Here is a 27,681-nt window from a genome sequence, read left to right on the forward strand (position 1 = left end):
AGAGAGATGCAAGAAAAACATGAAAATGAAGTCAGCAGCCTAGTCAAGGAAATCAAAAAAAAAAATGCTGAAGAAAATAGCATGCTAAAAACCAGCTTAGGTCAAATGGATAAAACAGTTCAAAAAGTTATGGAGGAGAAGAATGCTTTAAAAAGCAGAATGGGCCAGATGGAAAAAGAGATAAGAAAACTCTCTGAAGAAAACAAATCCTTCAGACAAAGAATAGAATTCAGGGAGATTGATGAATTTGCCAGAAATTAGGAATCAATACTTCAAAACAAAAAAAAAAGGAAAAATTAGAAGAAAATGTGAAATATCTCATTGAAAAAACAACTGATATGGAAAACAGACTTAGGAAAGATAATTTAAAAATTATTGGAATACCTGAAAGTCATGATCAGGAAAAGAGCCTTGACATCATTTTCAAAGAATTACTACAGGAAAATTGCCCTGATATCCTAGAAGCAGAGGACAAAATAGATGGAGAGAATCCACCCATCCCCCCAAGAAAGAGATCCCAAAAAACCAACCCCTAGGAATATCACAGCCAAGTTCCAGAACTCCCAAGTCAAGGAGAAAATATTACAAGCAGCCAGAAGGACACAATTCAAATACCATGGATCTGCAATCAGGATCACACAGGACTTAGCAGCAACTACATTGGAAGCTCATAGGGCTTGGAATAGAATATACCGGAAGGCAAAAGAGCTTGGAATGCAGCCAAGAATCAACTACCCAGCAAGGCTGAATGTCCTCTTCCAGGGAAAAAGATGGACTTTCAATGAACCAGGGGAATTTCAAATGTCCCTTTTGGAATGGCCAGAGCTGAACAGAAGGTTTGATCTTCAGATACAGGACTCAGGTGAAGCATAGAGATTGGAGAAGAAGGGGAAAATATGAGGGACTTAATGATGATGAACTGCATGTATTCCTGTATAGAAAAATGACACTGATAATATTCATATGAACCTTCTCAGCTAGTAGAGCAGGTAGAGGGAGCTTTTATAGTTGAAGCACAGGAGAAAGCTGAATTCGAAGATAAAATATGGTGTAAAAATGGAGTTAATAGAAAAAAAGGGAAATGTACCGGGAGAAAGAAAAAGGAGAGGGGGAATAGGCCAAGATATTTCATATAATAAGACTTTTCTTTATTATAATGAGCTATTGCAATGATATAGAAGGGGGGGAGGCAAGGGGGAATGAGGGAAACTTCGCTCTCATCAGAGGTGTCTAGGAGAGGAAACAGCATATATACTCAGTGGGGTATAGGCATTCGTAGTAAGAAGAGGGGGGCAACAGGGGGAAGGGGGGGATGTGAGTGATGGAGGAGAGGATGGACCATGGGGGGAGAGTGTTCAGATATAACACTTTTCAGATATAACTTTTTTACTTATTGCAAGGGACTGGGAATGGATGGCCTGTCCAGGACCACAGGGCCAGGTGGATTCTGGGCCTAAGGGGTGGTATGGGGACTCGGGGCTTCTTGGCCCCAGGGCCAGGGATCTGTCTGCTGCTCCACTCAGCTACCCTACAGCAGAGTCAGAGTGAAAGGAGAGAGAAAATATAGTACATGGTAGTGGAGAAATACCAAAAGAGGGAGTTGCGATCAGCAATGGCAACGTTGGAAAAATATGGAAGTAACTTTTGCCATGGACTAATCATAAAGAATGTGATCCAAGCACAACAGAGTTATTGGTGTTAGAACAAAGACTGAAGCACATTTTTTAATATTATTATTATTTTTGGGGGGGTGCAGGGCAAATGGGACTGGGTGGCCTGCCTGGGGCCACATAGCAGGGTGATCCTTGGGTGTCTGAGACTGGATTGGGACCCGGGTGCTCCTGGCTCAAGGGCCAATGCTCTGTCCACCACCCAGCCACCCCTACTATTGTTACTATTTTATTTTATTTTATTTTGGGTCTTTTTTTTTCTTTTTTTTTTTTTGTTTCTGCAGGGCAGTGGGGATCAGTTGGCTTGCATGTCACACGGCTGGGTGATTGTTGGGTGTATGGGGCCGGATGTGGGCTCGGGTTCTCATGGTTCCAGGGCTGGTGCTCCGTTCATTGCACCACCTGGCCATACCTACAATTATTACTATTATTTTTTTTTAATTTTAATTTTTTTCTCTCCCATTTACTTTATCGCTGAAGCAAGTCTATATTTATGGGGGGAGGGGGTATCTCATTTACTCTTAAACAAGAATATTTTACTAATGTAAAAATGACATTAATTGTACAAAATGAGAATAAATATTAAATTAAAAAAAAATCCCTGAATTCTCTGAAAACCATAACTTTTAAAAGACCTAGAACTTGTATTTCAAGAAATTATAACTGCAAACTAACTAGATCTTTTAATGAACCCTCAGAGGACAATGTGAAGATAAAAATCTATTAATTACCTTCCGAATAAAAACCTCAATAGGAGAAGTTAAGAGAGTACAATAGCTAAAATTTGGAGTTCTCACATAAAGTAAATTCTATAAGTATCCAGAAAGAATTAGAATCAAATATCAAAGAATTATAGGACCAATTGCACAAGACTTGGCCATTTCTACTGTAAATGAGAGATCTGTTAATACAATATTCCAAAAGGTAAAAGAAACAGGCTTACAACTATGAATAACATATTTCTATCATTGAATATAATCACAAGGGGGTTGAGAAGGGAGGTTGTGAATTATCCTTTAAAGAAATAAAAGACTTTCAAGTTTGTTTGTTTTTTTATCAAAAGACAAGTGTTGAGTAAGAATTTTAAAATACAAAAACAAGAATTCAAATTAGAGAAACCTGGGAAGGGAAATTTATGTGAATAATTGGAAGATATGTATGATGATAATATATTTCCCCATATATAAGACACACCTTAATTTTGGGGCCTGAAATTTGAAAAAAATGTATTAATAAAGTTATTAAACTCAAGTTTTATTCATCATGAAATTCAAGGACCTTTTGCTCATAGTTTTCAGGCATCCAGTGAATGGACACATGCTAAGTCCATTATGTTTCATGAACCTGAAGCACCAACTGTGTCGTCCTTTGAAACCAGTCCCTTCTTTTTCATCAGCAATTCTCCTGGCCTCATGTTGAATCATCTTTGTGGACAGAGGTATTCCATTGGCCCTTTACTCTTCAATCCTTCTCTAACTCAGGCCATTTGACTAACTTGCCTCTCATGGCCTTCTTCTGCCATGGCATTTTCAGTAGGTTTTCTTCTTCCTGTAGTCAGTCTTGGATTGTTTTCTCATTTGGAGGAGGACCAAACTGATGCTCAGCAGCAGGATTTCCAATCACTTTTGCAAACCCTATCACTTTGAATTTGAATTTAGCACTATACGAAAATCTTTTCTGAGCCATTTCTGAGCAGAACATGGCAAAATGTAACCTATAATACCAATAACAAATGTGAAACAATGAGTACAAAAACAAAAGGCAAGAAATGCGAATAAAAAATCTGCAACCACTGTTTAAAATGCTCCCAGTTTTTGGCCCCCAAGTTTTTCAAAAAAGGGTGCATCTTATACATGGGGGAATATGGCATATTATACACACACACACACACACACACACACACACACACACACACACCTGTATGATGATATAGTGCTAGCAGAAGAAACAAATGTCTCTTCAGAAATTTAAAAATCTCCAAAGGGTATAGAAGGAGTTCAAATTAATAAAATAGAGGTCCTAGGGGTAGATTAATTCTCTTCTAAAGTTTGAAAATGAAAAAAAAAAGAACAAAAAATGAAAGGAATATGGTAATATAGAAAGAAGGAAGAAGATGGAACATGTTCTTATAATTGGAGTACAGAAAAGTATACAAACATAGAAGAAAGGGTGGGGGGGTGAATGAACATCAGATGAACTTCATGCAAATTTGAAATAAAGGAGGGTTGACTACCCATAAAAAGTTTAGTCACATAATGGCAAAATAAGCAGAGATGGGGAGGGGACAGTGTTAAAGAGGATACTACAAAAAAAAGGATTGGTCACAATCATAACTTTCTATTCCTGAAGGAGAAATTTAAAAAAAGGAAAAACTAATTGGAATCAAAGGGGTTGCTTTAGATTGCCTTTTATATAATAGGGAAATGATTGACCAAATTGAGATAAATATTACTGGACCATTAGACATAAAAAATATATTATTACAGAAACAATTGATACAAAGAACAGCAACTTTATAAAGAGAATTTTTGAAAGACCTGACAGCTCTGATCAATGTAACCATGTTTTTAGAGCACTGGCTTTTCACTGTTTGACTGATGAGGGTCACAGTACAAAAAACAATATACACTTTTGTAAGGTCACTGTGTAGATTTATTTTTCTTCTCCATTTTCTTGTTCATTACCAGTATTAAAAAAAAATTCTTCTGTTTTACTATTGTTCTATTAGGAACCAGGAGTGGGGTGGCTAGGTGGCTCAGTGGATAGAGCACTGGCCCTGTAGACAGGAGTACCTGAGTTCAAATCCAACCTCAGACACTTGCTAATTACCTAGCTGTGTGGTCTTGGGCAAGCCACTTAACCCCAATTTGCCTTGCAAAAACCTAAAAACGAAAGGAAGGAAGGAAGGAAGGAAGGAAGGAAGGAAGGAAGGAAGGAAGGAAGGAAGGAAGGAAGGAAGGAAGGAAGGAAGGAAGGAAGGAAGAAAGAAAGAAAGAAAGAAAGAAAGAAAGAAAGAAAGAAAGAAAGAAAGAAAGAAAGAAAGAAAGAAAGAAAGAAACCAGGAGGGATGAGAATTCAAGGAAGCCTGGAAGGATTTGCATGAACTGATGCTGAGCGAGATGAGCAGAACCAAGAACACTGTACACCCTAACAGCAACATGAGGGTGATGATCAACCTTAATGGACTTGCTTATCCCATCAGTGCAACAATCAGGCACAACTTTGGGATCTGTGATGGAGAATACCATCTGTATCCAGAGAAAGAATTGTGGAGTTTGAAGAAAGACCAAAGACTATTATTTTTAATTTTTAAAAAGACACATTATCTTATTATGTAATTTTGCTATCTCTTGTACTTTATTTTTTTTCCCTTAAGGACATGATTCTCTCTCATCCCATTCAACTTAGAACAATTTATACCATGGAAATAAGGTAAAGACTGCCTTCCGTTGGGGTGGGGGGAAGGGAGAGAGATTAGGGGAAAATTTGTAAAATTCAAAATAAATAATTTTTAAAAAATTCTTCTGCTTTTAATTGAAGGGAAGACTAAATTATCAATAGGAATGCTATAAAAAGGAGAACCAGTGAAATATTTAATTTACAAAAGAGAACAGAAGGAAGTTAAAAGGGGGCACTGATACAATCTATTTGTTTTAAAGCAAGCAGTATGAAATGGAGAAGAGAGAAAAAAAATTCACAAGGTGTCATTAGCATTCAGAATACTACCAATTGGTAATCTCACAGCATCTATAGATCCACCATCCTCAGGGCCATAAATCTAAGAAGCAATATTATAAAGACATGACCTGGAAAGTGTTTCCAGAGGTGCCATGGTCTCTACTTTCTCAGCAACCATGAGTACAGAAAGTTCTCATAACAAAAGTTCTTGCCACTATCAAATGATTCAAAATAAGAAATAGATATGATTATATCAATAGAAATGGCATTAAAGATAACATGATCATCCAGTTTGCCTATGTACCCTTATCCTAAAGATCATGATGGGATCTTTCCATATGGTCTACTGCTTCCTCTTTTCATGTTTTTATCTCTCCCATTAGAACAAGAAGTTCTTTGTTCTCAAGCAAGAACTATTTCACTATTTTTTTTCTATCGTATACCTTGTTAGCCCAGTATTTACACATAGTAAGCCCTTAATGGTTTTTCATTCATTCATTTTCCAATGAGTCTTACACATAGTGTAAAGGTCATTCAATATCAGGACAGTCAAAAGTTTAGTATTCCAATCAAATAGCCTTCCACTCTAGTGAAGTCTTCTGAAATCAGAATGTGCAGCAATAGTTTTAAAATATGTATTTTTTAAAAACCACTTTGCACATAATGGTATAATAATTATATCAATTGCTCTGATTTTATACAAATCATTTTGGAAAACCAGGCTGTTCAATCATAACCTTAAAAAGGGAGAGGAAAAGAAAGGGGAGGGAGGAAAAATCTTTAAAAATATCCTTACAAAAAATGATAAATACTGGAAGGATGTGGAAAAATAGGGACATCAATATGCATCGTTGATGGAGTTGTGAATTGTTCTAACCATTCTGGAGAACAATTTGGAACCATATACAAAGGTGTTAAACTGTGTATATCCTTTAATCTAGCAATACCACTACTAGATCTGTATCCCAAAGAGATTAAAGAAAAGGGGAAAGGACCTATTATTCAAGAATATTTATAGCAGTTTTTTTTGTGTGTGGTGTCAAAGAATTAAAAATTAAAGGGATGCCTATCAATTAGAAAATGGAGAGACCAGTCGTGGTGTATGATTGTGATGAAATACTATTGTACCAAAAGAAATGACAAACAGTATGGTTTGAGAAAACCTGAGAAGACATAAGAACTGATATGAAATGAAATGAGCAGAAACAGGAAAATATTATACATAGTAAGAGCAATAATATAAGGATGATGAACTGTGAAAGACTCAACTACTCTGGTTAAGACAAACCAAGGCAATTCCAAAGGACCCATGATGAAAAATTCTATTATGTCCAGAGAGAGAACTGATGAACTCTGAATGCAGATTGAAGAATACTAATATGGAAATGTTTTGTATGGCTTCACATATATAATTACTATATCACTTGTCTTCTCAAAGGGTAAGAGAGAAGCAGGAAGGAAGGAGAGAATTTGGAACTCAATTTTTTTAAAATGGATATTAAAAATAAAGAAAAGTATACTCACAATGTTATATGGCCTCTAAAAAGGAAAACCAAATACCCACCGATGTAACCCAGATCATGCTCAGTCAAGTGCTCTCTGAAGACTACTAATAGTTTTCGGTCAGCATCCATTATTTAAGCAAAGTTCACAAGCCCCCCACATGTGTTTCTTTTACCAGAACAACCAAAACATACTAGGTCAAAGAAACATTTAAAAGTATTGCAAAATACTGAAATAATGCTAATAGTAAGCAACAACCATGAACATTTCCTTCCTCATCCTCTGTATACACACAAGAGAGCATGCACATAGTAAACATTAACATGCTATGAATCCTGAATCTTCTCTGTAATATTTTGTCTCTGATGCTGCTGTTTCCCACTTGGAGGAGTTGATGTCTTTGTTAGTCTTGTGATATGAGGTTGAAACTCCACACCCACAAACTGTTAGTATCTTCTGCTAAACAAATTCTCTGCAGCACTATTAACATTTTTCTAAACAAATTAATCCTTACTGGGTCCCCAGATGCTACCATCTGCAGCAATTTGTGACCTTCTCCTTGGTAGAGGGGGTCTATTCCTGAGTACCCTCAATTCTTTTGAGATTTAGATCCATGTCTAACTGACCAGTCAAGTAGGCAAACAGAAAAGCCCTGAGAGAATCTTTCTTTTAAATTGCTCTTTTCTGCTTAAGATTCTCACTCTGGCCTTCTGAACCCTCTTCGCAGCTCACCATGCCAACTATGGGCCATGAAAGGGAAGCATAAACCCACAGAATCTATCTGCCCTTGCTAATATTAGAGGGAGAAGACAGAAGGGAGCCATATGTACTAAGGAGGATAAGGCATATAGCCAACAAAAGAAACAAACCAGACTTTGTCCTTGCTTGATATTAGAAATATCAGCACAGCAGGCAGACACTTATGGTGAGGAATAACCTGTATATTGCCTTTTTCTGGTATTGCTAGTCATGTGTTTTTTAGATAGATCCCTATTTTCAAGTGAAGGTTGCTTTATACTCTCCAGAAATGGGAGGAGAATTGACCTGATGATTTCAATGTACAACTCTGGTATTTTTTGTCTTATTAAAAAAAACAGAAAACATTGTCCTTCATTCCTATATTTGATATCTTGTTAGCCTGAAAGCTTGCAAGGGAACTAAAAGTCTTTTGGGGTAGAACAAAAAGAGCTAGATGTTGACATTCCCAGAGTTTTTCTGTGTGGAGCATAAAGAATTTATGAAAGACAGAATATATCTGTCCAATTCTCTAGAAACATACCTTTATCCATTATTGGGGGGGATGGGTAAATGAAACATTGATTAATTTAATATGTAATTTTAATGTCTCAGTTGTAATTTCAACCAATTCTATTTCAATTATTAGGACCAAACCAGAGGAAAGGCAAGTTATATGTGGCTGTTGACTGGTATAGTAGAGCAATGAGTCAGAGTATTTCATTTCAAATCTAGGCTTCAAATCTAGACGTGTAGATCTAGGTTGAGTCACTTTTCTAGACACAACATTTCTTCTGTGAAATAAGGTTACACTTACTGATTGCTTCTCTTTTTCTACCCTCCTCTATGCTCCATTTACAGAATTGTAGGATTCTAGGCCTGGAAGAAACCACAGAGATGATCAGATATCAACAGAAACACCCACAATAACTTCAGGAAGTGGTCATACAAACCTTCTCCCCAAAACCTCCAGTGATTGAGAGCCCATTAACAGTGGTAATCTATTTCACTTTTCAACAGCTCTAGCATTTTAAATAATTTTATTTTAACTTCCATTGACAGGAGCAGACATTCATGAGAATTCTTAAAATGAACATACAAGATGAAACAACTCAAGAATATAAATATACATGTGTCTGTAAACATCCTCTACTTACCAACTGTTAGTTCTATTCTAAAAGACACTGACTTTAGCCTAATTCTATCACAGAATTCTTGTTTTTATTAGTCTTCTAAACCTTCTTCCCACATGTGTAATATATTTGTTGTCAAATTCTAATTATGATATTTTTTACATCAAACTGAAAATATGCCTCTGTGTAACTTCCACCCATTAAAGATGATCATCTTTGGGGCGGCTAGGTGGTGCAGTGGATAAAGCACCGGCCCTGGAGTCAAGAGTACCTTGGTTCAAATCTGGTCTCAGACACTTAATAATTACCTAGCTGTGTGGCTTTGGGCAAGTCACTTTAACCCCATTTGCCTTGCAAAAACCTAAAAAAAAATGATCATCTTTTTTGGAATATAAATTTTAGAGATGGAATGTATCAAAATTGCTTAGGAATGTATCAACAACTGCTTATAAACCTCCCAGGTCACTGTTATTTCCAGGATTATCATAGACCCATAGATTTATACTTGGAAGGGACTTTAGAGACCATCTAGTCTCACACCCTCATTTTATAAATGAGAAATTTCTAGAGAAGTTAAGTAACTTGTTGAAAGTCACATAGATAACAGCAAATGGCAGGGTTAAAATTTGAAGCAATGTCCTCTGATTCTAAATTCAATTCTACTTCTACTGTACCCGGCTGGTTAGGGGAATTCATATTTATAGCTGGATCTTTGGGAGGCAGCCTCTATTGAGGATTTAGGGATTATCCTCTATTTGAGAGAATGACATTGGAAAGGAGCAGAATGTAATGCACAAATCCCATATACCCCTCACTTACATCCCATGCAGAGAAGATGAGTTGCTCTCTCTCTCTGCTTTGCATGATCTGATACTGTTGGAATCCATGGAGGCCCTGCTGTAGTATCTTGCACACTTTAGTCATGGTGATGATCTTCTTAACCAACTTATAAAATGGTTTCTATAAGGACCTCAAGGGAATACAAAGAAAACAGTCATGTTAGCATTCAATTCATTTTAAGTCAATAGGATTTTGTTAAGCACATTTTATTTTTATTAAAGCTCAATCATTGTTTATTAAACTTTCATGAAATGATTGTAAAAAAGATACAAAGATGATGAACAAATACATCATCATGGTCATCAAATCTCACTGAGATGATACACTGGGAATGAAGAAGATGTGGTTCTTTCCTAGATCTGGAAGAGCCACCTCTCTCCTTCTTTCCATTCATCCTTTGATAACTCAAATCCCATCTCTTTCATGAAACTTTAACCTGTGTCCCCTTTGGTAAAGACATTGAACTTCACAAAGCATTTTATCTGAACCTCTCTAATAAAGTGATCATGTATTATTATTAATTATTATTATTATTATTATTATATGGCCATCTCTCTGTAAATTATATCCCCCACTAGACAATAAATAATGTAATGACATGGATCTTTAGAGCAAGAACCAAATTTTAATCAGGCTTCCTATTTTATACAGCACCCAAGCACCACACTCTGCATATTAGACATTTAAATAACTTCAGAGATCATTTAGTCTGTATTCAAACTCAATGTATAAATCTCCTCTCTAGGGTGTACCTGGAAACCTTTGCTTGGACATCTCAAAGGGAATTTCATTACTTCTCAAGATAGTCCATTTCATTGTTGGACAGCTCTATTGGAAAGTACTTCCATCTCTTGAATAACTTCAACCCAAATGGGACTTAATTTTGCCAATGGGAACCATAGAAAACAAGTATATTTCCAAATTCACATGTTAATCCATTAAATAGGTAGACAGATGACAGACAGACATTTAAGTAGAAAATACATCCCTCTGATTTTGCAAAAATGAACAGCAGTAGGATCCACAATATGAATTTGTCTGGGTCTGGAAAGCTGATTTCATTTCAAGCCTCTGGGTATCCTCTTATATAGTACTGAGAACTGATAATGACCATCCAAGTTATTAAGTTCAACTACCAGATTTCACAGATGAGGTAACTGAGCCCAGAAAAGTGATTTGCCCAAGGGCATAATAGAGCTGGTATTTGAAATAAGGTCCTTCACCTTGAGTTAGGCCTAATAGTCAATCTTTCCACTGTATCATATTGCCTATTAAAGGAGGCCAGAGTTGATGATAGAGTGATAGAGAAAGGAAAAGAGGACAAAAAAAGGTGGAGTCAAGATGGTGGAGTAAAGGCAGGAACTCCCATGAGCTCCCCCCCAAAAAACCACTCCAAATACCTTAAAATAATAATTCTAACCAAACTGTAGAGTGGCAGACTCACAAAAAGACTGAGTGAAACAATTTTCCAGCCCAAGATAACTTGGAAGCTCTGCTGGAAGGGTCTGTTATACCAGGGTTAGAAAGAACCCACAATGCAACCTGGGCTACACTGGAGCAAAACAGCTCCAGCCATCTAGAACAGATCACAGGACTCCTGGGTCCCTGGGGGCACCTGGGTCTGTGCAGCAGGGGTGGTTTCCCAGACCTCTCAGTCCACCGGATTTCAAAGGATAATTGGGAAGGCCAGTAGGAAAACTGCTGCACCAGAGTGAGAGCTGAGCCCAGTCCAGTGCAGGCCTCAGTGTAGAGCAGGCCCCAGGGGACTAGGAGAAGGCCTGGGGAGCCAGCTGATAGGGAGCCACCTGGGAGCTACTTCCAGAATGCTCAGCCCATAATAGTTAAGGGGATAGGGGGACATTGCTATCCCTGAGCAGGACTCTGTTGTTTCCATCATACTTAGATCCAGGTCATAGTCTGGGTCCCCAGTTTCAGAAAAAGAAGCAAAAGCACAATAGAGTTCACTGCCTGCAGCAGAGCAATTCATTCAATCCCATTACCTCACAAAAAAAAACAAAACAACCCTTAAATAAGCAGATGCAACAGGAAATGTACATTATACAAAGTAACGGCAATATTGCAGGATGATCAGTAGTGAATGACCTACCTTTTCTCATCAATGCTGTAAATCAAGAGAACTCTGAAGGACTTATCATAAAGAATGTTATCCTTCCAAAAGATGGAGCTGAGGATGTCTGAATACAGTCTGAAGCATACTATTTTTTTCTTTTTCATTTTATTTTTCTTGTGGTTTGTGTGGGGGGGGGATTATGTTTACTTTACAATATGACTCTTGTAATGTTTTTCATGACTGCATATTTTTAATTTCCACCAAGTGACTTGCTTTCTCAATGTGGGGAGTGGGGTAGGAGGGAGAGAATTGGAACTCAGGATTTTAGAAGTAAATGTTGAAACTTGTTTTTGCATGTAGCTGGGGGGAAATTTTAAAAATACAAAGAGAACCTGCAATATGATGAAAAAGGAAAGTGATCTATGTTGGAGGTGATGTGAGAAAACTGGAACACTAATGCAATGTTAATGGAGTTCTGAACAGATCCAATCATTCTGGAGAGCAATTTGAAACTAAACCCGAAGGGCAACAAAACTGTATATACCCTTTGATCTAGTAATACCACAGCTGGTTCTGTATTCCAAAGAGATCATAAAATATACAAAAATATAGCAGCTCTTTTTGTAGTGGCAAAGATTGGAAATTAAGGGGATGCCCATAAATCAGGAAATGGTTGAACAAATTGTGAATTTGAATATGATATTTTTCAGTATGAAATCATGGGTGGGTATTCTTCAGAAAAGCCTGCAAAGACTTACATGAATTGATGCTATGAGGTGAATAGAACCAAGAAACTACATGCAAAGATAGTTTTCAACATTCATTTTTTTGGTAACATTTTGAGTTTCAAATTTTTCTCCCATTCTGTCTTCCCTCCCTCTTTTCCTTAACAGCGAGTAATCTGATAGATTATACATGTAGAATTATGTTAAAGATTTACATATTAGTCATGTTGTGAAAGAAAAAAATCAAAACAAAAAGGGAACAAAAACCATGAGAGGGAAAAGAAACATTAAAGCATAAAACAAATTTGAAAATAGTATGCTTTGTTCTGCATTCAGACTCTTTCTTTGGATGTGAATGGTATTTTCCATTACAAGTCTTTTAAAATTGTCTTTGATTATAATACTGCTGAGGATAACTAAGTCTATCATAGTTGATCATCACAAAGTGTTGCTGTCAATGTGTACATACTGCAACTATAATTGATCCCTTGTGAAATTCATATTTTGGTTCAAATTTAGCACAAAATATTCAGCACTCGTATGAAGGGAAAAAATTCTTTTCAGCACTGAAAGTGTTAATATCCTGTGACAATATGATTTACTGTCAGGTAAGACTCAGTCTTGGAATCAAACAGAGTTCAGGGAGTTTTTCTCCATCAGATGATAACTATGTCCCCTTTTTTTCCTTTTATAGCAAATTTATACAATCAAGATTATTTAAATAATCAAATTTGACAAATCATAATACAAAATCATTCATCTGTAAGGTACTCTGCCTTTATTGACTGAAAGGAGGGAATATAAAAAGTTACGATTTTTACACTGATTAGTATGATAAGTGTAATGAAGTTAAATAATAATTTGGTTTCTAGAGATTTTTTTCACAGCTAGGTTCTAGGTCTGGGAAACAGTGAACAGAAGTCACCCAACAATCATGACAGATCCTGCCCTCAATTGTGCTTGCTTGTTTTAATTACACTGTATTGGTATAAATTGTACTTTACTGTAATACCAAAATTATACAATCATCCCAACTGTTCCCACAAGACTTTTACTTGGATAGTCACAAATGATAGAATTGTATTGTTCTGCACAGTGGGTTTGTTCTAAAATCACCCAAATCTGATTGTTCTATGATCATTTGCCTACCTATGATCATGTATAAAATATCAGGCTTCACAACAGCAAAATGGAGCTCTAAGGAATGCAGTAATCAAATGATTTGCAAATCAGTTCCTTACAAAGAAAGTAATTACTAAACTGTTGTATAATTTACCGACACTCTGTCTCTGGCTAATTTTGTTGCAAACAGTTAAGATACAGCTCAGTAAAAACTTGATTAACAATACTATATAAAAGTTTGTATTCTCTCAAAACCACCCTTTCCCACTAAAGAGTTTCTATAGTTCTTGCAATTACATTTATCTGTCTTTCTTTCTATTGGACTTTAAAGTTTCTTCAGGACAGGAACCACCTGCATTTTCACAGTAGGATTCAAATGTATACATAGAACATCTCCCTCAATCCCCAAAGTACACATATACACCATACCTAATGAGAAACTTTCCTTGGAGCAGATACTCACCAAACACTAACTTCACAGGCTTCCCAGTATAGTGCAGAATCCTTGAGAATGAATTCAGGCACCTGAGTTCAGATTCTGACTGGCATCAATTCAATGAACAAGTTTAGGTCCTTTTTGTTCTCTGAGTCTCAGGCTCCTCAATTGTAAAATAAAATCACTAGGGCTCCTCCCAAGTTTCAGTACTCTGTGATTCCAGAACTCTTAGAGAGCCCCAGGTTACTAATCATAAAGATGGGCATGAAAATACCTATTCAATCCACTTCTCAATGTTGTTACACATCTTAGATTCAAGATCTTAAAAGTTAAATGTTCTGTAAATATAAAACTCAGCTGAACCTAATGGACCACTCCTGGAATTCCTGCTCTGGAGGAAGTTGAGGTTGGTGGATCACTTGAACTCCAGAGTTCTGAGCTTCAGTAGGTCTACTGCAGCTAACCCTGAATTATACAGTCCATTAGGGTGTCCATACTAAGTCTAGGACCAAAAGGGAGCCCCTGGAATGGAGAAGTCACCAGGCTGCCTAGAGAGGTCTCATTGGTTCAGGTCAGAAATGGAGCACTGGTTAAGGCTGCTGTGTCAGTTAGTAGTGAAAACAGGCCAATGAGTGAAACAGCTTACCTTCCAGCCTGACTGAAATAGGGAGATCTAGTCTCAAAAAAACAAAAACAAAACCCTATTCTATGCTACTAAATTTATTAGTATACTTTCTCCAGGAGAGGAAGAATGCAGTGGATACAAGGACAGCTTTGGAAGCAACATGATCTAGATTCTAATCTTTCTCCTTAAATTCATTCTTTAGACTTTCAGTGACCACAAATAACTCTCTAAGACTTGAACAGAGTTGTCTTTATTGGTTTAGGTAGAAGTGGCAGAAGTCCAGAACTCCTCCCCCCCCCCCAAAAAAAAGATATAGCTATAAACATGAATGTGGATGAGATTGATGTGAATGCCCACTTTGATCAATAATCCTCCTTAAAGATGTTAGTTCAAGTCTGGGTTTTGCTTTAGGCTTTCCTCAACTGTGGAGAGAATGATTACTTGACAACTCTGCCCCTGTAAATAAACGCTGGGTTACATGAACATTTCTCCAGGAAATTCAGGATCACCTACTCCTACAACCTTATCCCTCTGTACTTTATTTTCCAAAATAAAGTATATCTAGCTACAATAACATATGAAAACAACACTAAGGTCCCAGACAATTAATTTTGACACATCCCTCCTCCTCTTAGTAGAGATGTAGGATATTATAGGTACAAAAGGTGGTATCAGCAAATATTTGTTAAGTTCTTAATATGTACTAGGCATTGCACTAAGTTTTAAGATATAAGGGCAAAAGTGAAATATTCCCTGCCTTCAAGAAGCTTAAGTCCTAATAGAAGAAAAAATGAGTTTTTAAATATAACTATAATATAATATATATGTTTATATAAAGTATATATATATAAAATAAGTATATAGAAATAAGTTATAGAAATTCATACAAAATAGATACAAAGTAATCTTAAAAGGGAAGGTATCAGAAGTTAGGAGGGCTTGGAAAGGCTTCATGTAGAAGTAAGTGCTTTTGCTTAAGCCTGATATAAGAGATGGAAGTGAAGAGGAAGAGCCTTAGCAACACAGAACACAACCCTAGGCAAAGGCAAGGTAATGGGAGATGGAATTCATATATGAAGAAGAGCAAATAAGCCTATATGGTAGAACCCAGAGTACATGGAGAGGAGTCCATGGATCCGAGGATAAGGTTGGGTGATTGAATGCCAAAGAAAGGAATTTACATTTGATTCTAGTAATAATAAGGAGCCCTTTGGAATTCAGTGAGGGAAGGCAATAGTGATACATGTTTTAGGAAAATTTCATGGCTGGTTGACTGTATTCAGAGGACAATTTGGAAAGAGGAGAAACTTACGGCAGGGAGACCAAGAAGGTTTTTGCAATAGTCTAAAGGGAAGGTGATGCTTTGCTGTCTGATAAATTAACTATGCCATTTGGTTTTACTTAAACCAAATTATTTTGAGTTACAGGGTGGGGTAGAAGATTAAAGGAAAAATAATTGTGGTATTAAAATGAAGAGCATAAATAAAGCTTTAATATTTTTTTAAAAAATCGTGTGTGTGTGTGTGTGTGTGTGTGTGTGTGTGTGTGTGTGCAACTATGAAACAATAAAACAATAAGAGAAATTGTGGAAACACGGGAATACTAACACACACCACTGGGGAAGCTACTTATTGTTCAACTATTCTGGGAAACATTTTGAAATTATGTTAAGAAAGTGACTAAAAGTCCATAACTTTTCTTAATTTTTATTAAAGATATTGAGTTTTACAATTTTCCCCCAATCTTGCTTCAATCCCCCCACCCCCACCCCACAGATAGCACTCCGTCAGTCTTTACTTTGTTCCAGTGTTGTACCTTGATCCAAATTGGGTGTGATGAGAGAGAAATCATATCCTTAAAGAGAACAGCATTCTCAGAGGTAACCAGATCAAACCATAAGACATCTGGGGTTTTTTCCCCCCAATTAAAGGGAATAGTCTTTGTACTTTGTTCAAACTCCACAGCTCCTTATCTGGATACAGATGGTACTCTCCTTTGCAGACAGTCTAAAATTGTTCCCAATTGTTGTGCTGATGGAATGAGCAAGTCCTTCAAGGTTGAACATCACTCCCATGTTGCTGTTAGGGTGTACAGTATTTTTCTGGTTCTGCTCATCTCACTCAGCATCAGTTTAAAAGTCCATAACTTTTGACTCAGAAATCCTACTACTTAGGTTTATATCCCAATAATATCAATGATAAAAAAGAAAGGTCTCACAGAATATAAAAATTCAGTACTTTTTTTTCCCATGGCTAAAAACAGAAACAAAGCAGATGATCATTAACTAGGGAATAACTAAATAGATTTCTGTGCATTAATGTACACAGTATTATTGTTTAGGAAAGAAGCAACACAAAGAATACAGAAAAGCATAAGAAGACATATGAATTGATGCAGAATGAAGTAGAAGATAATATCATTATATATTAATGTATAATATATATCCAGAATATAATATAATAATAACAATATAAATAAAACAGAACAAAACTGAATTCTATAAAATTTAAAGCTTAGACCTAAAGCAGAAATAAGAAACTCTATTTGATGGAATTAACTGAAATGCTTAACTTGGATTTTGAAATGAAAGGGTTAATCATGAGATTATAACACCTAGTTTTGTATGTGATGTTTTGTCCTTCATTATCAAAGAAGACCACAACATCAGGGAGGCAATGCCATGACAAGCACATAAATTGGATTTGAGTGAAGGGGATGCTATGCTAAGTCACAAGTCTCACTTTCTACTCCAATGCTGTCTGGGTCCAGTGGCCAGATATGAATGGAGATGATGCGAGGCAACCAGAATTAAGTGACTTGCCCAAGATCACACAGCTAGTATGAGGTTGGATTTGAATTCCTATCCTTCTGAAGGCCAATTCTCTATCTGCTGTGTTATGAAACTGTGTGTAAAGAGGTCCCAGACAGAGAATTATTGACATAAGTATGTTTTGGTAAACTGACCTCGGTATGGGAGACTATCTTCTCAAGATTATCTCTTGCTCTACTCTCCCTTACTCTCATGCTCTAACCTTGGCAACTTTACAAACAGAAAATTCCCTAGTCTTTGGCTACCTGACTAAGGTCCAAAATCTTTATAAGCAATCTCCTTTAGCCTCCATAGTTAGTCAATTATCTTAAACCCCTTCTTTTCTTGAGCTTACTCATGATATTGTATCATAAAATAAATTAAAGACTTGCTGAAACAGGTCCCTGTCTACATGAGTTCTCTCACAGTCTGAGCCTCTTCCTCAACACATCTATCTCCTTTCTCTGTGGAAGTGGGGGACTCCAAGTTTGGAACATTTTATATACTCTCAGTATTGTTGATGTGTTGGTTACTTTTGCTGAACTATTTCTCCCCTTTTTTGGTGGAAAAAGTATTTATTAAGAGTTTACTATCCAAGATGGGTTTTTTAAGTTCATAATTATGAAAGAAGTATGTATATGAGCTTGGGGGAAATAAAATGGCCTTTTTCTTAAATTATTTTTTTTAAAAAGGAGTTTACTATGTACCAGGAACTGTACTAAATTCTGAGGGTAACAATTTTTTTTTAAAGAGTTAAAAAAAGAGAGAGAGAGAGAGAGAGACAATCCTTGTCCTCTGGTAACTTACATTCTAGTATGATAAGATAATTCAAATAAGGCAGTGGTGACCTGGGAAGATCGTTTTGTTATCAAAGGGTAAAAGGAGGGACTATAGGCAGATGATAAGATTGAATTATAGCATTGATGATCTTAAGAATGTAAATGAGAGAAGAGGGAAAGGAAGTATAAGGGAAATTATTGCAATTATCAGATATCTATAGATATCTATACCCAAAGGAGGAAGTGATGGGGAAGCAGTGAATACTTGAACTGCTTTCCCATCTGAACTGGTCATCTAAAGAAAGAATAAACATACACATACAGAACTGGGTAACAGGGAAAAAGAAGAGAAAGGGGAAAGGGGGAAAGGAGAAAGTGGTAAGTTAAGGGATTTAGTACTGATAATAGCTTTTGAAGTGGAAAAAAATAGAAATCTGGAGAATGACTGAATAAGTTATATAATAAGTTATATAAGCATGATGAAATCTTACTATACTATAAGAAAAGATGAAGGGGGCAGAATCAAGATAGCCACATGAAGGCAGGGATTTTCTGAAACTCATTCCCCCAAAAAACACAAAAGTCAACAAATTATGACTCTAGCCAAAATTTAGAGGGGCAGAACCCACAGAAAGACTGAGTGATACAATTTCCCAGTCCAAGACAATTTAGAAGTTCTACAGAAAGGTCTCTTTCACTGGGACCGGGGTTTGGAAAGAGCCACGGCACAGCACAGCCCTGCTGGAACAAACCAGTTTCAGCATTGCAGGAACAGCCCATGGGGCACCTGGGTCCATGGCAGAGGGGACAGTTTCCAGATCTCTTGGCCCAGGAATCACCGGGGATAGCTTGAATGGATAGTGAGAGAACTCTGCTGCACCAGAGTGAGTGTGGAGTGGAGCTGGCCTCAGAGCAGCCCTGCAATGGGAATCGGTGGAGTCACTCAGCACTTCCAGAGCACACAGTCCAGAGAAGGAAAGGGGGTCATAAGAGACTTCAGAGGTCTCTCTGCTCTAAGGGGTGCAGGACTCTGCTGTATGCCTACACTTAGACCCAGGTTGCAGTCTGGGCTCCCATACCACCATAGCTGAGCAGGGACCCTCTTCACAGCTCCAGGGCAGAGGGGAGGGCCTGGGGTCATCCACACACCAGAGCATAGGCAAGAGAACAGTCAGAGACAATCATAAAACCTTGGAGGAATTAAGATCCCTATGGATTGTCCCCAACCCTACCCCCCCCCAAAGCCTTGGAAGTACAGTAAATCAGTCATAGGCTGAGGAAATGAGCAAACCACAGAAAAAGAAGAATCTGACCATAGAAAATTACTTTGGTCCCATTGAAGATTCAGAAGATGACAAATTCAAAGCTTCTGTATCCAAAACTTCTAAGAGAAATACAAAGTGGGCTCAGGCTATGAATGAGCTCAAGAAAGACTTTGAAAAGCAATTAAGGGAGGTGGAGGAAAAATTGGGAGGAGAAATGAGAGCGATGCAAAGAAATCATGAAAACCAAATCAGCAGTTTGGTGAAAGAAATACAAAAAAATACTGAAGAAAATAACATTTTAAAAAACAGTTTGGGTCAAATGGAAAAAGCAACAGAAAAAGTAAATGAGGAGAAGAATGCTTAAAAAGCAGAATTGGCCAACTGGAAAAGAAGATAACAAAAGCTCTCTGAAGAAAATAACTTCTTCAAATGTAGAATGAAACTAAAGGAAACTGATGACTTTTCCAGAAATAAAGAAACAATACAATAATACCAAAAGAATCTAAAATTAGAAGAAAATGTAAAAATATCTCATTGGAAAAACAACTGACCTTGCATACAGATCCAGAAGAGATAATTTAAAAATTATTGGGTTACCTGAAAATCACAACCAGGAAAAGAGCTAAACTTCATTTTTCAAGAAATAATACAGCAAAGTCACCCTAAGATCCTAGAAGCAGAGGGTAAAATAGAAATTGAGGGAATTCATTGGTCACCTCCTGAAAGAGATCCCAAAAGAAAATCTCTCAGGAATATTATAGCCAAATTCCCAAACTCCCAAGTCAAAGAGAAAATACTAGATGCTTCCAGAAACAAACAATTCAACTACTGTGGCTCTATAGTCAAGATTACACAGGATTTGTCAATGCCTATATTAAGAACTCATAGGGCTTAGAATATCATATTCCAAAAGGCTAAAGAGTTTAGATTACAACCAAGAATCAACTACCCAGCAAAACTGAACAACCTTTTTCAGGGGAAAAGGTGGACTTTCAATGAAACAGGGGACTTTCAAACTTTCTTATTCAAACAACCAGAGCTGAACCAGAATTTTGATCTCCAAGTACAGGACTCAGGTAAAGCATAAAGAGGGTGAATGAGAAGGACTAACCATGAAGAACTTAATGATGTTGAACTGTTCATATTCCTGAAAAGGACGAAGATACTGATAACTCATATGAGCTTTCTCATTTATAAGAGCTGTTAGGAGCATATATAGACATGGTCCAGAAGGGAGTTGAATATAATGCTATAATATGGAATAAAGATGGAGTCAATGGGTGATAAAGGAAAGTCCTGGATGGAAGGAAAAGGAGAGGAAAAAGGGACTAATATATTTCACATAAAAGAGTCAAGAAAAAGCTTTTGCAATGGAATGGAACCGGGGGAAGGTGAGAGGGAATGAGCAAGTCTTTATTCTCATAAGAAATATCTTAGAGGGGTGGCTAGGTGGCTCAGTGGATAGAGCACTGGTCCTGGAGTCAGAAGTACCTGAGTTCAAATCCAGCCTCAGACACTTAATAATTACCTAGCTGTATGGCCTTGGGCAAGTCACTTAACCCCACTGCCCTGAAAAAAAAACCTAAAAAAAAAGAAACATCTTAGAGAGGAAGTAACATACACACTCAATAGGATATAGAAATCTCTTACCCTAAAGAAAAATGAGAGGAAAGGGACAGGATAAAGGGGAATGGGAGGAGAGGAGGGAGGAGTAGGTGAAAGAAAAGAGGGAAGATGATGGGAGAGGGTACTCAGATACAACATACTTTTCTGAGCAGGGACAGGATGAAAGGAGAGGGAGAATAGAATAAATGAGAGTGAGGAGGAATAGAGTGGAGGGAAATAGCTAGTAATAGCAGCTGTGGGGAAAATAGTGAAGCAACTTCTCTGGTGGTCTTATGATAGGTTTTTGCAAGGCAAATGGGATTAAGTGGCTTACCCAAGGCCACACAGCTAGGTAATTATTAAGTGTCTGAGGCCGGATTTGAACCCAGGTACTCCTGACTCCAGGGCCAGTGCTTTATCCACTGCACCACCTAGCGGCCCCACTGGTGGTCTTATGATAAAGAAGGTAACTCATCCCAAAGACAGGGCCATCAGAATCTGAACACAAACTGAAGTACAATTTTCTTTCTCTCCCACTATTCTTGAAGTTTCTCTATCTTTTTGGGGAGAGGAGAGTGGTTTATGTTTACTCTCACAACAAGATTATTGTATAATATATATGTATATATGTATATATGTATAATATAAAATAAATAAACCAAGATAAATGTAGGGGGATGCCCAGTGTGGTAAATTCAGTCAGATATGGTTGCTAGGTCTGTTGGGAGCTTTTAAATTTAATTTCTATTTTTAATTCCAAAGGCTCTTCCTCCCACCAACCCTTCTCTATCCATTGAGAAGGCAGGAAATATGATACTCAATATATATATATATATATATATATATATATATATATATGTATATGTATATGTATATGTATATGTATATGTATATGTATATGTATATGTATATGTATATGTATATATGTATGTATGGTCTGAACACAGACTGAAGTACATTTTTTTCCTCTCACTTTTCTTAAGGTTTTTCTTTTTGGGGGGTGGGGGGGTTTATGTTTACTCTCACAATGAGATTATTGTAATTGTATAAGATAAATAACCAAAATGTTACTCAAAAAAAAAAAAAGGTAATGATTTCAAAGAATTCTGGGAAAATCAGTGTGAATTTATACTGAGTGAAATAAACAGAACCAGGAAAACAATTAATGCAAAGACAATAAAAGATAAAGACACAACTTTGAAAAAATTAGGAACTCTGATCAGAATAAAGGACTAAGCACTATTCCAAGGGTCTAATGAAGAGACATGCTAACTCTGAAAGAGAGCTGAAGGACTCATAATGCAGAATGAGGCATATATTAAAGGACTAAGCACTATTCCAAGGGTCTAATGAAGAAACATGCTAACTCTGAAAGAGAGCTGAAGGACTCAGAATGCAGAATGAGGCATATATTTATTTTTGGATGCCTCCAATGTAGAAATTTATTTTGCTTGGCTATTCAAGTTTATAAGAGAAGCTTTGTTTTTCTTTTGTTGTCAGTTAAGAGTTTGGGGTTAGGAAAGGGAAAAAAGGAAATTGTTGATTGAAAAAATATATAAAATTTTTTAAAAATACAAACAGTGGTAGGGAAAAATGATAACTGGCTAGATAGGATGCAAAAAAGGAACAGAGTCTATATATTGCCCAGGCTAGCCAGGTCCATTACTCACATTAGCCAGTAGATAGTGGGTCAAGAAGGCTAGTTAGTTTGCATGTGCTTAGTTATCTCTCAACTTTTTTAGGTCTTAGGGTAAGAGCTTCACAGATGAGTAGACTGACTGACTTCCTAAAGGAAAAGAGGGCCTGAATTCTGGAAAGCTCTAGTTCAGAAAGTTCTAGGTCTCAGACCCAGGTAGGAAGAAGGTCAGTGGCAAAAAGGTCACTTTTAGAAAGGATGACTTTGGGGGGAGGGAGAGATATATAGGGAATATAGGATATGTGCAGCACATTCCATTTGTGTGCATCCAGGCAGTTTTAGTGATTTTTTAAAAATTAAACTATTGACTATTCAACCATAGAGGATATTATTTTTTATTAATCAAACTAAAGAAATTAAATTTTAATTAAATGTAATCATCAAACTTAATTTGCAAAATATAAAATTGTGTAATATAACAACCTGTGCTTTAAAAGTAAAAGAACTGGGGCAGCTAGGTGGTGCAGTGGATAAAGCACCAGCCCTGGAGTCAGGAATACCTGGGTTCAAATCTGGTCTAGACACTTAATAATTACCTAGCTGTGTGGCCTTGGGAAAGCTACTTAACCCCATTTGCCTTGCAAAAACCTAAAAAAAAAAGTAAGAGAACTTATCATACAATTAAATTAAAATGCAAATTTAATAGGATGTACCTAGGTATACCAGGCACATCCTATCTACATCTCTGATTGGAAAATCAAGGTGATATAAAATAATAGGCACCAGTATACTTTTTAAAAAATAAAAAGCCTATCTGGCACCTACTATCTCTGGTGTATTACCACTTTCTTCCTCCAAGTCCCCCAAGATATACCTTGCTTCTTTCCTTCCTTTCTTCTGTGGTTGAACAGAAATATCCCATAAATGCATTTTTACGAAATCTATAATCCAACCTTTTTTTCCACATTCCCAATAAATCTGCAACAAATAGACCCCCAGAGAAAGCCTGAGGACAGAGCTTTTATCCCTGGATCCACAACTCCTATCAACCCTTCATAAGGGTCACCAGTAACCTGATGAGGTCACAAAGACCATTTAGTGACAGATCATCCCAGCTGGAGAGTTTAGAGCCAATCTAGGGGTATTTCAGTTTGGTTCATCATTAGGCATCAATCAACTTGCTTATCTTACAGTTGAAGAAACTGGTGCCAAAGTGAACATGAAGCTTATTTTCTGGGATTTACTAAGAAACTTATAGGTAGAAGCCATTTATATAAGATGACTACCTTGAGCAAAAGAGAGACCAGGATATTTATATATTTATATATAAGCAAAGGTAAACAACTAGGGGTCATTGTATCAATTTGCACAAAATAGCATCAAAGAGTATCATCCTTATACAATACTATCTTGTCTAAAGGAAGATGCATTCTTTCCTGGATTAAAGTACAAGAAGGGCAGAACAAGTTTTCCTTTTAAAATCATTTGTCTTGCCGAGTTTGAAATTAATATAAGAAGAGAAAATATTCCAAACATTCCATTGCTTTCAGTAGCCAAGAAATTCACCTTTGACCAGGAATAGAGTTTGAAGAACATATTATACTTTGACATTTCCCCATTTTGATCAAAGATGACTTCATTATGCCAGTCATAGACCAACTTAAGAGAAAAAAAAAATGAGGGACCTCTTGGAGGGAAAAAAATCTTGGAAACCTAGGCTTTCTAGGATATGAGTAGGCAATATAAGGTCTATAAGGTGGCACAGGAATGGATGAAGTATTTCCAGAATCAAAGAGGCAAGTGACAGAGATCAAAAGGGGAAATCCCTTTAGAGTAAACAACCCATACAAATAAGAAGCACAAAAGGGAAAAAGTAAGCAAAAATATAAAATTCTAGTCCACTTCTTTTTCTTCAGGAGGCAACATACATAATTCTATATCCCAGGATTCCCGGCTTTTTGTCATAAAATTTAGGTTAACAGAAGATGTCTTCCTTTCTGGTAAAGAAACATCTCAAAATAAATTTTATCAGGTCAAAACTTATAATTTTGAAACCTTTTAGATCATAGAAATTATATTTGATTTGCCAATCATTTCACAGAAATCTTAGCTACAAATAGAAAATTTAAGAAGCAAACCAGTTTTATACAAACCAGTTTTTAAAATGTTCAGTTTTATACTTGGAATTATTTCCCCCATTTAGAGAATATCCATAAACCATAATTAGGATTCTTACAGCAAAAGTTAAATCATTAAATTTTGTAATCAACTTTAGTTTCAAACATCCACATAAAAGAATAATTTTAGATTATGTTTCTAATAGTTGAATTATGAATAAAATAGTTTTAACCTTTTGCCCATGTTTAAAAAGAAATTTAAAAAATCTTAGCTGGAAATGAATTTCTCTTAAAATAAATGAACAAACATAACATTTTTTAACTGCTTTGGATATACTTAGTTGACTAATATTCCTTTCCTTAAGACAGAACTTGAGATAGATATGCAAATCATATCCTGAAGTCACAAGATCTTTTAATATATTTGCTTAAATATCCCCTTAGTACTTTGAAAACCTAAAGGATCTTAATTCTCACAGGAACATATAACTGACAACAGATGCTAAAATTATACACATGCCTAGATGGGTATTAGCATTAGTTGTTTAAAAAATGGCATAAATTAATATATTTTTTGTACTGATCATCTGAAATGATTATAGGAATTTACCATAAGGACCAAGGACATTAAGATGACAAAAAAGGAAAATGATCAATATTGGAGAGGATGTTGGAAAATTGTGACACTGATGCATGGCTGTGGAATTGTGAACTGATCTAGACATTCTAGAGAGCAATCTGTAACTATGCTCAAAAAACAATAAAACTTATCATGTCCTTTGATCCAGCAATACTAATACTAGTCTATATCCTACTAATGCTAAGTCTATATCCTAAAGAAATCATAAAAAAACAGGAAGTCTCACATGATCAAAAAATATTTTAGCAGCTCTTTTTATAGTAGTAAAGAATTGGAAATTGAGGGGATACTCATCAATTGGGGAGTGACTGAACAAGTTATGGTATATAAATGTTATGGAGCATTATTGTTCTATAGGAAATCATGAAAAATCAGATTTTAGAGAAGCATGGAAAGATGTGCATGCACTGGTATGGAGTAAAGTGAACCAAACTAAGAGAATATTGTACACATTAACAACAACATTATGAGATGATCAACTGTAATGGACGCTGCTCCTCTCAACAGTTCAGATATCTTAGGATAACCCTGAGAGACCTGCTATAGATGATGCCATCCACATCCAGAGGGAAAAACTAGGGAATCAATGCAGAGCAAAACATATTAGGTTCACTTTTTTTAAAACTACTTTTGTTTTTCTTTTCCCATAGTTTTTCTTTCCCCTTAGTTCTAATTCCTCTTTCATCATATGACTAATATGTAAATATGTTCAACAAGAATGAACTCGTATAACTTTTTTTTTTAAGTTTTTGAAAGGCAAATGGGGTTAAGTGGCTTGCCCAAGGCCACATAGCTAGGTAATTATTAAGTGTCTGAGGCCGGATTTGAACTCAGGTACTCCTGACTTCAGGTCCGGTGCTCTATCCACTGCACCACCTAGCTGCCCCACTCATATAACTTTTACCAGAGTGTTCAGCATGATGGGATGGTGGGAGGAAAAAGATGGTGGTAGAAAAATGTGGAACTCATAAATTTGCAAATGGATGAATGTTGAAAAACTCCCATTGCATGTAATTGGAAAAATAAAATGAAACTTCAATTTAAAAAAAAAAAGGACCAAGGACATAAGAAAGAAAATTTTCCTTTTTTTTTTTTTAATTTGAGATGTCAGTTTCCAGGTAAGGGGATATGGTTGACCAAAAGCCTTAAGTCAAATTTTAAATCTGCCAGGTGAGACATTTCCCAAATGTCATGTTTGGGAAACTGAGTTAAGAAAATACAACTTCAGAACTTGCTAAAGTTCATTTCTTCAGCCTTTACCAACAAATTGTCACCCACTGTATATCCAACTCCCTTAGGTTACTGGCCACATAGGACATTAGTAGAACATAAATTTCCTTGATATCTCAACTCTGACTCAGATGGAAGGTCAATTTTCAATCTCATGAGGTTTTTAGTTGCACATTCCCATATTCAAGAGTGAATCCAACTCTTCATCAAAACTACAGACAATGATTATGCTTAAAAAAGAGAAAAAACTAATACAAAAAAAGTTTTCAAAAACAACTACTAAAAATGTTATCTCTTCTCCCTTTGGGTCAGAGGGATATATGGTATTAACCTGTAGATCAAAAGAAAACCAAAGAAGTTATACAAAAGTCTTTATTCTTCCTCAGAGAATAGAAAGGCAAGTTCCTTCAAATCCTTTTCATTTGTCCAAGAAGTCTCCTCTTTTGCACTTTGAGGGAAAAAAAAACCACAGATATCATTATCTTATTCACCAAGGTAGTGGACCATTTTTGGGCAACAGCCAGTCTCACCTGTAGAATAAGAGCAATGATAGCTATTTTCCCAGCAATGGAAAAAAAAGAAGAAATCTAATCACACTCTTTGTGCCTGAGGGAAGAGCATTAAAAATATCATACCACGGGTAATCTGATTACTTTCTCCCATAATTGAGTGACATGAATCTGAAACAACTCTATACTGTTTTATATTTGTTGAGATTGTATAACATGAAAATAATACTCCTCTTTGAGAAAAAAAACCCACTCCTCCTTCTGCTGCTAGGAGTGCATCCAATACCTTTCTATTTTGTAAAACTGCTTCAGCTAAGGAGTTAACTTCACCCTTCAGATTTTTCACTGTTACTGCTATCTCATCATTCATATCTGCAATTTCTTTACACAAGTCCTATAAATTTCCTTGGCAGTGACAAGACCTGCCACTCCCACTCCTATAGCAACCACAACAACACCTCCTATGATAAGGAGTAGGAGTGGGAATGCACATTGGGAGTGTACTAATCTAACTGAAGAGCAAGGCTCCACAGCTACGAAGTCTTGGATTGAC

The 27,681-nt window shown here is 36.4% G+C and overlaps 1 protein-coding gene across 4 annotated transcripts in view; it reads right to left on the reverse strand.

The window, feature by feature from the left end:
* The window catches only part of CNBD2 (cyclic nucleotide binding domain containing 2), an 84,919-nt gene extending 61,266 nt beyond the window's left edge, over positions 1–23,653 (reverse strand). For 3 of the 4 annotated variants that reach the window (XM_074229163.1, XM_074229147.1, XM_074229140.1), the window contains exons 1-2: positions 23,507–23,653; positions 9,539–9,679 (exon numbers count right to left, since the gene is read on the reverse strand). In XM_074229163.1, the coding sequence (XP_074085264.1) occupies positions 9,539–9,679; positions 23,507–23,599 (234 nt within the window). In that variant the 5' untranslated portion in view covers positions 23,600–23,653. Of the gene's footprint in view, positions 1–9,538; positions 9,690–23,506 lie in introns of all 4 variants that reach the window. The other variant, XM_074229155.1, reaches the window with a different exon arrangement.
* Positions 23,654–27,681: the final 4,028 nt, after the last annotated feature.

This window comes from Macrotis lagotis, chromosome 1 (assembly GCF_037893015.1).
Source record: "Macrotis lagotis isolate mMagLag1 chromosome 1, bilby.v1.9.chrom.fasta, whole genome shotgun sequence".
NCBI lineage: Eukaryota > Metazoa > Chordata > Mammalia > Peramelemorphia > Peramelidae > Macrotis > Macrotis lagotis.